The 10,850-nt window shown below is 34.4% G+C and overlaps 1 protein-coding gene across 1 annotated transcript; it reads left to right on the plus strand.

Moving 5' to 3' along the window:
* The first annotated feature begins 3,755 nt into the window (after positions 1-3,755).
* LOC108322343 (uncharacterized) lies at positions 3,756-10,232 on the plus strand. Its single transcript, XM_017554407.2, has 3 exons — positions 3,756-3,989; positions 9,166-9,371; positions 9,695-10,232. The coding sequence occupies exons 1-3, from the start codon at positions 3,888-3,890 to the stop codon at positions 9,960-9,962; spliced, it is 576 nt and encodes a 191-aa protein (XP_017409896.1). The 5' UTR covers positions 3,756-3,887; the 3' UTR covers positions 9,963-10,232.
* The last annotated feature ends 618 nt before the right edge of the window (positions 10,233-10,850 follow it).

Below are 10,850 nucleotides of genomic sequence, written 5' to 3' on the forward strand. Positions count from 1 at the left end.
TGCTTAGTTTGTAAATATTTTGTTCTATAATTTAATTTTTTATACTTTTCTTAATCAATTTAAAACTACTTAAAATATTATCTAATTTTTTCATATCAATTTTAGATATTATTTATTTTTAATAAATTAAAATATGTCATATAATTTACTTTATAAAAAAAAAAAAACTGTGTAAAAAATATATGTGATATCGGTATCCGAAAGAGAAGCATCGGATTATGACATCCGATGTTTAGTTTATGAATCTTTTGTTTTATAGTTTAATTTTTTATAACTTTTTAATAAATTTGAAATTACTAAAATTTTATTTAACTTTTTTCTTCATATCAATTTTAAATACCAATTTATTTTAAATAAATTAAAAAACATCATATAATTTATTTTATAAAATATTAAAAAATAAAAAACTAATAAAATAAATTAATTATTTATAATTAAATTATAAAATCATAAACTAATACAATAAATTAAATATTTATAAATAATTTAATAACTTAAAAAAATACCAAAATAATAATAATTAAGAGTATCTAAAAAATATTTTAAATACTTCATATCAATTTTAAATAAACTTACCAATAATAATTAAATAATTTGGTCAACTAAACTTGATTTTGATTAATTATAGAGTTAAATATGTTTTTAGTCCCTAAACTATCACGCGATTTTGGTTTTAGTCCCTCTTTCAAAGTAAGATGTTTTTTGGTCCTTCTCCTTTAGGAAAACATAATTTTTCATCCTCAAAAACCAACGGCGTTAAATAGAAGGTGAGCTGGCTAACGGTGGAGTGTCACGCTGTAATCTTTGAAACTCTCCCTCTCTCCACAACCATCACCACCTCCGCTTCTTTTCATCCTCTGTCAGCAACAACGACATCAGTTCTTTTCTCCTTCCCTCTGCCACGAAACCTCCTTTCTCTTCCTCCCACCGGAAAGAGTGTCACTACGCCAGCGTCGCAAAATGGATGATTATTAGGGATAATATTACATTCATATTTTTGAATGCAAAGTCAAAACAGTGCCTTAGAGTCAAAATTTTATTTTGTGTGGTGAAGAATTGGCTCAATAATGAAAAACCCTCAAAATTAAAACTCACAATTTGGGGTAAATTAATCAATGAACGCCAAAAACGTGGACGCCAGCGTTTTTGATGGAATGGAACAAGGGAGAGACCATGACGCGGTAGTGTGGTGGACGATTTGCACGGTGGTGACACCAATTTCTCTTAGGCGGAACCCTGGCCTCTCCCCGATGCGAGAGGCCACTTTACTATCCCAATAGCGCTGAGATTTAGGGAACCGGTTGAGCTGTGCTCGGTAGTGAGCCACAAATTCCTGCTCTAACGAGGGAGGTGGTGGTGTTGGTGACCTGGGCGGTGAGGATTGAGAGATTTTAACAAATCCAAACCAGGCGATGGAACAAAGTCAGAAAAGTCGGAGGTATGAGAAAGTGTCAGAATGCTTCATCGAACGGCTCATATGTGTCACCGATCGGCTCATGCCCCACCACTTCCGCTGCTAATCGTTCGATCGCCTCCGTCTCTACATGTCAGAATGTTCCACCAATCGGCTCTTGTCCCACCGCTTCCGCTTCTAACCGTCCGACTCACTAAATGTTCCACCAATCGCCTCATGTCTCACCACCTCTTTCAAACCAAGAAAAGTCGCACGTGTGCACAGGACACCCCGACACGAAGGTCCTTGTCGTTTTTCGTCTCGCCGCTTCCATTGAATTGTATCACCACGAGACAATACAGTGCCGACGTGTGAGAATTCATAGCCGCCTTTGCCATGAGTGACGCGCCGCTTCCTCTGTTTTGCAGACAATAAAACTAAATCTGCAAGTAGATAACATTCAAGACTCAAACTTTCGTCCAACATTTTAAAAAAAATTAAAAGGAAAAAACAATGAGATTTCTTTAACGGTATCTTCCCGAAGGGAGTTCTTGGTACTGTCACTCTGCAGCATCATGCTAGATCCGTAATCCCAATCAATCCGAGAGAAAAATGGTAAAGTCAGTCAAATTTAATAATAAAAGGTTGTGCATGAGTGGAGTATTCAATTAAATCACCCAAAACCCTGATTGAAATGCAAATTGATCGAAAAAAGCAAAAGGTCATGACAAATCGTGAAGTTAGAAGGGCGACGGTCTTACTTGTTGCTGCGACGCGGTAAATCGTGAACCTCTGATTCTAGCATGGAGGATTTTGCAGAGAAATAAAAGCTATAAGAACGAAATAGAGGTATCTTGGTGGCGAAGGAAATCTGCTTTTTATGAGACGCCGGCGACATTTTTCCCGGTGGGAGGAGGAGAGAGGAGGTTTGGTGGTGAAGGGAGGGAGAAAATAACTGGTATGACGTGGGATAAAAAGAAGCGGAGGTGGCAATCGTTGCAAAGAGAGGGAGAGTTTCTAAGTTTCTAGCGTGGTCAGACGTTAGTCATCTCACTTGATTTTTAACGCCGTTTGTTTTGGAGGACGGAAAATTATGTTTTCCTTAAGGAGAATAATCAAAATGTATCAAAATTTGAAAAAGGGATAAAAAACAGAATCGCTTAATAGTTGAAAAACTAAAAACATATTTAATTCTTAATTACAAGGATAAATATGAAACTTGGAACTGTTGGACGAAACCCTTGGAGATGTAGGGGGAATGTATGAATCCCCCTCACTCTCATCAAAAATAAAAAATTTCATTTTTCACTTTTCATATTACACAATCTGAAATATTTGGTTTCATTCTATAATATCAGTGTCATTTTTTAAATCCGGTATTCCAAATCCAATATTTTTTTTTTCAAAATTCGGTGAATATTTATTTCGAATTTCACATTTCATTAATTTTTAAATTTTTTTAAAATTTTTTAATGTATTTTACTTGTTTTAATAAATTATATGTTAAAATATTAAAATATTAACATATATTATATTATATTAAAATAATTAAATATTTAATAAATTTTATTTTAATTTTTATTAATTAAAATTAATCAAAAAAAAAATTAATTTTTATGTTAATTCAAATGAATATTTAAAAGAAAAATTATACTAATTAAAATATATATTAAATTTTAATCTAAAACAAAATTTAAAATGTTAAGCAGATTTTCAAATCCAATTGTTAACATACACTAAATTATATTAAAATATTAAATTAAACTAATTAAAATATTTAATAAATTTATTTAAATTTGTGTTAAATTAAAATTGATTCAAATAAAATAAATTTTACTTTTATGTTAGTTTAAATAATTATATTAAAAAATTATACCAATTAAAATATTTATTAAATTTTAATTTAACATATGTTAGCCAGATTTTAAAATCGTTAACATATTTATTTAAATTAAAATTTAAAAAATATTTTAATTAGTATAATTTTCTTTTAATATTTGATAATAAAGTGAACATGTTAAATTTATTTTGAAAAAAATTTAAAACTTAAAACAGTACATTGTTTGTAACTGAGAAGGGGAAGTCCAGTACAGAAGTAATAAAACAGCATTGAATAAAAATTTGAAAAACGGAAATTGCTGTTGCCTCGAAAATGATAACACCACGGCAACTAGGCGCGTGGTGAAAACAGACACTCCACTGCATCTCTCGTAGAGTCACACACCCACTTCAATCATTCTTCTCTACCCTCCAAAAGGAACGTATGATACACTCTCTGTAATCACGCGTGAGTCCAACATTCTCCATCTCTCTCAAGAAGCTTTATTGAACAAACATCGCTTTACACTATTAGGCCGCGAATCAGCAAAAGCATTCACTTTGTTCACACTTTTTTCACTGCACCTTCTCTCTCTCTCACCCTCTCACTCTCTCTCAACTCAGCTACACACACAAACCCATTTTGGCAGAGGGAAGACCTTCGCTGCAGCTAGAGATGGCAGAGGGAAGAGGGTCCACTCTGGTCCACCTTTTGGTCGTCGTGTTGAGTTTGGTTGCGTTTGGCTTCGCCATTGCCGCAGAGAGAAGACGAAGCGTCGTAAGCCACTGTTTTTTCTCTCTCCCACACATGCACTCACATTTTAGTTTTTTTCTTTTTCTTTTTGCTTTTGTTCGCTTTTAGTTGCCTTTCCCCTAGTCTATTAGTGTTTCCAGGCGAAGATAATTGTGTCGTAGCTTCACAATTTGACATAGATCTATGTTGAAATTTATGACTGAGTTTTGTAGTTGCCTTCCCTGGGATCTTTTCGCTAAGCTTTTCGATAACCACATATAAAGAATATGAAAACGATGAAATGAACCGAGTTTTAATGAATTCCGCTTATCTTGTAAACGAAACTAATGCATTTACTCTTTCTTCCGCTGTATTGGATACAAGAAAAAAAAATATAAACAAATCTCTAAAGTATTATTGATTTAATTGAAGTTTTATTTTTAGTACTCTATTTTTATATTAAATTTCAATGAAGAGTAATTTAAATGTTTTTTAATTAAATGTTAAGAACTATCTTTCTTTATTAATGTATTTTTTTTCTTACATTAAAGAGTAACTTTTATAGATGATGTGCTGAAGTTCATTTAGATTACCAGAAAATTATTTTACCTCCTTTTTTTTTTCTATGTCAGTAAGTCCTTAAATGGAACCTTATTTAGAGCTTATTGAGTTTAGGGTTTGGGCCTTGTGGGTATGTATGTCTCTAAAACCGTGAAAATTTTGAAACTTAGATAATACTAACTTTAACCTTTCTGTAAACAAATCTTCTGGAAACTGTTTTCCAACATTATTAAGTCACCGGAAGATGGAAATAATGGTTATATTTATTGTGTTACCGAAATAGTAAAAATGTTAAGAATTTGATTAGCAGAGATATAAGTATTTTGTAACAATTTCTTTATTTTCCCAAAACTTTAGTAATAGAAGAAATGCAGAGCATGTTGATCCATGTATATTTCTGTAAGGTGTACACTAATGAAAACCATTCTCAAATTCTAGGGATTTAATAAATTATTTGGTGAAATTTATCAAGTCAGTAGACTGTATTAATAATATATTCAGGATGAGTTCTTTAATAATAAATTATAAATTTCTTGGCTGATGATTGTAAACTCAGACAAAACCAAAATTTGCATTGTCATCTTTTGGTGTGCTAATGCACACAGTGAAGTTTACATGACTTTGGTAACAAGAGAGAGAAGCTGGACCTTCTGTATAGTCAATGGAGTTACACACCGTTCTCTGTGTTAATAAAAAATACCGAGTAGAGACATCTTATTTGAACAAGACATTTAGAATGAAGAGAAATGAAAGGTTATGTATGATATGTAATTAGTGGTGGGATAGAGAGAGGAAAAAAAGTACTTCTTTATAAATTGTTGTACAAAGAACACAGCACTGGAGCATATTATTTATTCATCATCTTTCAACTCAATGTTTCTCTCTCTTATACTTTAGAATGGTATCAGAGTCATTCAGACCCTATACTAAGTAATTTTGTTAGGTCTCACCAGCGGTTGGGTTTTCATTTAGTTCCACACTCCATATGTCATTCTTTGACTAGAAAGGTGATATGGATAAGTGGCATCTCTTCCTGAATGACCGCCAGTTCAACCAATCAAGTATTTCCCTTCTTAACTCAAATTTTCTACCAATGATCAGCTTCCCTTTCCTCCTTAATTCTCCACTGGCAAGATAAATCCTTATATGAAGAAGGATATTTCGTCAATTCAGCAATCAGCCGTTGTAAAGCATCATCATTCTGCCATGATGCTTTGATTTTCCATAGTAGATCAGAATCTGGTTGGTGTGTGGAAATTGAAGCACATTCAACCCTTGAAAGTGCATCAGCAGCTTGGTTCTCAATTCAAATGAAGTCATTCGATGAGTTTTACCAACCATTTTCGTTGGAAGGCTGTGGAAAGTCTCTGATCCAGAATATACTTGAGACTTCGGTGATCAGTTTTGATTACAAACTGCATAGGTAATAAGTAATGCTTCCACTTTTGTACTGCATACACCACTACTAGTAATTCCTTCTCATAAGTTGACAATGATTGTTGTTGAACATTCAAGCTTCGACTGATAAAAGCTATAGGATGATGATCTTGCATAAGAACAGCTCCTACCCCGACTCCTGAAGCATCCACCTCTACCACAAAAGTCTTCGTAAAATCAAGTAAGGCCAATACACACGCTTGGCTTAACTGATCCTTAAGACATTGAAATGCCAATTTAGCTTCATTTGACCGAGAAAAACTGTCTTTTCTTAACATGTCATTCATTTGTTTTGGCTATGGTGCTGTATCTTCGCACAAACTGACTATAATAGCCCGCCAAACCCAAAAACCTCCCAGTTGCTTGAGGGTTTGAGGAAGTGGCCAATTTCTCACTGCTTCTACCTTAGCGGAGTCAGTAGAGACTCCTTTGCCCGTGATAAAATGCCCCTAGTACTCTACTCTAGTAACACTTAGATTTCTTGGCTACCAAAGCATTAGCGCGCATGGTAGACAAGATTGTGTGTAAATGATGCAAATGATCCTCCATGCTTTTGCTGTAAATCAGAAAGTCATAAAACGAGACCATTAAGATCTTTGTCAAATACTCTTGAAACATGGAGTTCATTAAACCCTGAAATGTGGCAGGATCAATGGTTAAGCGAAAAGGCATGGTATTCATAATGCCTGACATGTGTTTTGAAGGCTGTTTTATGTATGTCTGTCTTTGCCATTCTGACTTGATTATAATCTGACCGTAAGTCAATTTTGGAGAATACACTAGAGCCATATAGCTCATCCAATAGATCATCAACCAAGGGTATAGGGAACCTGTTCTTTACGGTACTCTTGTTGAGGTCCCTGTAATCAATGTAAAGCCTCCAGCTTCCATCCTTTTTAACGACCAACACCACTGGACTGCTATAGGGGCTACTGCTGTTCAAATAACCCCACTTTTTAAGTAATCTTGTACCAATTCATCCATTATGTCCTTCTATTGCTTAGAATACTGATAAAGTCTCTTATTCATAGGGTTAGTTCCTTGCATCAAAGGAATAGTGTGATCATGATCCGGCCTTCTAGGTGGTGAGGTAGTGGGGACTGCAAACACATCTTCATATTAAAGTAGCAACTGGTCAATACTGTTAGGAATTGTGGCAGATGTAGCATGGGTGGACAGGGAATGCAACAACAAGCCTTCTTCATCCTTACATATTTGCAAAATAGAAAGGTGAACTACTGCAGCCACAGTCTTAGGTATATGCGGCTTACGAATCGTTTTGATATTTGTAGAAGAATTGCCACGCAAAACATGTCTTCTTCTTTGAGCAGTGAACTCCATGGTTAACTTGTCAAAGTTCCATGTGATATCCCCCAATGTAATCTGCCATTCTATCCCAATAACCATATCACAACAGCCTAGAAGACATGTTATTGTATAAGCCTAGAAAACCCTTTGATTATAGTATTAATCTGTACTCTTTCCTCATCAGCCACAGTGACACTAACAGGATCCATTTTGTCAATCTTGCACCCTAATTTCTGGACTACATCAATATCCAAGAAATTATGGGTACTCCCACTAACAATGAGAATGTGCAGCGACTTCTTCCTTACATGACTGTAACCCGCATGGTCCAAAACTTGGCTACCCCTGTCAAGCACTGACATAAATCATTGGTTCCGAAATAGGTGAATCAGGAGGGGTTGCACTAGATTTGGGGGCTTGATCAGAGTCAGAATTGTGAGCTATTTCCATGAAATGGATTTGTAGTTTCTTGTGGGTTTGGCTATGGGCAAGGGTAAAGGGTTCATCACAAAAGTAACAGAGACCTTTAGCCCTCCTTTCACTCATATAGGAAGGGGTTAGCTGTTTAGTGAATTTTCCAAGGATGTGGAAGGGGTTAACAAGAGCGGCTTTGCAATTGGGTGGAGTTTGAGGTTTTTGGACAATGGTTTGGCGTGCATGGCATTGGCATTTTCATACATCTTGGCCAAGGAAAAAGCTTTCATAACAAAGGTGGGTTGGAACATTCTCACCATCATTTGAATTTCCGTTTGTAGACCAACAAGTAAACAAGTCAATTGATGGGTTTCAGATAAGTCAAGTCTTGAAACAATAGCATCAAATGCAGTATGGTAGTCGGTAGCATTGCCTTTCTGTTGCAGGCGCATCAGTTCTACCATTGGTTCCTGGCAAACTTCTCCAAATCTTTCAATCAAGATTTGTGTATAGGCATTCCAAGAAGGCAAACAAATGTTCTAGTTACTTCATTCATTATGATTCAGTTTAACAAGAATACAAGCAAATGTTCTAGTTACTTCATTCACTATGTCACAATACTGTATTTAAGCCTACTTATAGCTGTGTATTCCATAATAAGATGATTGGGAATTCTACAGCTTGTCCTATTGTTCATATGTGATTCAAATATTCTTCTGATAAGAATTATCTTTTCCCAGTTACAACCACACCACGTAAAGGGTTCATTTGCTTTTTCTCTGCCTCTTGGCTAGTAGTACAACGCCAAAATAATTGTGTTGGGAATGATATGACATAAACTCTTTATATTGTCTGTTCTCAAGAGTTTTTAAAGGAGCATACCTTAATTGTGTGACTGAGCTTGAGTCTGAGTTTGAGTTGGATTGCATATAATTGATGAGAAAATTGCTTATCATGCATTCTTTCCAGATTGATAGCCACCTCTAAATGCCTTGACTTGAACATGTTATTTTCGTCAATAGTCTTATCTTAAAGATCCCTATCATACATAGAGCCTTTTTTGTCATTGAAGAATTTTGTTTGTCAATCTTGCTAGTTCTTGGTATTTAATTCTAGTGACCTGTTTTTTTTTTTTTTTTAAATTTTATTTGGGAAGGTCCTTTTCCTAATCCCCATAATCAATGCAACTGATCCTGGAAAACAACTCACTTTTAAACGCTTGCCGCAGTTCTTGTTAAACTATAAAATAACGCTTTTGTAGAGCATATCCAGCTCTGTAATTCAGAGTCATGGTGAATTTATCACCCTAGAAAGCTCTGCCACACTTGCATAATCGAAACTCTAGACATAGTTGTTGCTGCATTTACCTCTACTACCCTTCAGTTAAAGTTTTTGCAATCATTGTTTGCCTTAAATAAGTTGTGCTGTATCTATTTTGTTTCTAATATTATTGTTAATTTGCATTGACAAGGCTGGCCCTCTTTTTCTTTGCTCTTGTCAGGGAACCATGTTCAAAATTGAGAAAACAAATGAAACATATTGCAGCTACAGTTCAGATGTTGCGACTGGTTATGGAGTGGGTGCTTTCCTGTTTCTTCTTTCAGGTGAATCACTGCTAATGGGAGTGACAAAGTGCATGTGCTTTGGGAGGCCCTTAACACCTGGGGGAAATAGAGCATGGTCCATTATATATTTTCTTTCCTCTTGGTATGCATTCTAAATTCTTACACAACAATTGGTTATGCATTATCAAAGAAGCTAGATGTTGTGTACGAATGATATATGATTCAAATGTATGCTTCTGTTATTCAAGTGAAAAGTCTCTTGGAGATTTTATTATATGCCTCATCTCTTATGGTTTGATTGTTTTAACCCATAATGTGATTTTTTACTTTGCAAGCAACCAACTTAAAAATATCATTTTTCTCTGCAGTATGTGATTTTTGTCGTTACTCGTATTAAGCCCTGGTCCCAACAAGTTACAAAATATGACTCATTGAATCAAGACCACTTTTTTTATGTATTCCCAGGATCACTTTTCTGGTGGCAGAAGCGTGTTTGATAGCAGGTGCAACCAAGAATGCCTACCATACCAAATACCGTGGAATGATTCTTGCTCAGAACTTCTCGTGTGAAGCCTTGCGAAAAGGTGTTTTTGTTGCTGGCGCAGTTTTCATTGTTGCAACCATGATTCTGAACGTATACTACTACATGTACTTCACAAAGGCAACTACCACACCAGTTTCTCACAAGGCAAATCGGGTGAGCTCAACAGTTGGAATGGCAGGATATGCATGATAACAAATTTAGTCTTAATTTCAATGGATGTCTCGATGATTATCACTAAAACGGTGGTTTTCATTTGGTTTTTCCTAGTAAATCGATGTTTATAATGTTCATGTGGATGTTACTAGTCAGAAGCAAGCTATATATATTATAATTAGGTAAAGAGGGTCTCATCATGTTGGTTTTCAGATAAACTTGATATTCAAAGTGTGTAAAATGTTTTTGAGGCTATCTTTCCCTCTAAATGGAACTGGAATTTTTTAAAGCCAGTTTAAAGATGAAGATGAGCTAGTTGGAGGCTTCATTTTTGTTAGTCAAATTTACTTAGGAAAGTTGTTCGATGAAAGAAAGATTAATGACGATAAAAATATCTGTTTTACTTAATCGTTTCTTTTGTATTTATTATTATTACTTATTATGCCCATTTATGTAGAAATATTTTTTTTAGTTAACTAATTAACTTTTTTTCTTTTAAGCAAATATTCCAAATGTTATGATAATAATTTACTAAAATCAACAAAACCGAAAGTAAAATAAAGTCATAAGGGGAAATTTTAGTTACATTTTTAATAGACCAAAATGAATTAATTTTTATTATCCAATCCATTATAATTAAAAATAAAATGTATTTCGTTCATTCAGTTAGTCATCTTTACTCAATATTTATTACAACTCATTGAGTTATATACAGTGAGAGGTCCAATTGATTAAAGGAAATTCATGACAAGGAAAAAAGAAGAATATTCACAGCCCATTATTAGAAAGAAAAGCTACAATCAATTTTCTTTTTTTTAAAAAAATACAGTCAGTCTTTTCAGCCTAATAATAGTCATTCTGTGTCACCCTCTCATTTTTCATGTCGTTTCATCATGCATCTCCAAGGTTTTTTTTTCATCTTTA

Source organism: Vigna angularis, chromosome 10 (genome assembly GCF_016808095.1).
Source record: "Vigna angularis cultivar LongXiaoDou No.4 chromosome 10, ASM1680809v1, whole genome shotgun sequence".
Taxonomy (NCBI): Eukaryota; Viridiplantae; Streptophyta; class Magnoliopsida; order Fabales; family Fabaceae; genus Vigna; species Vigna angularis.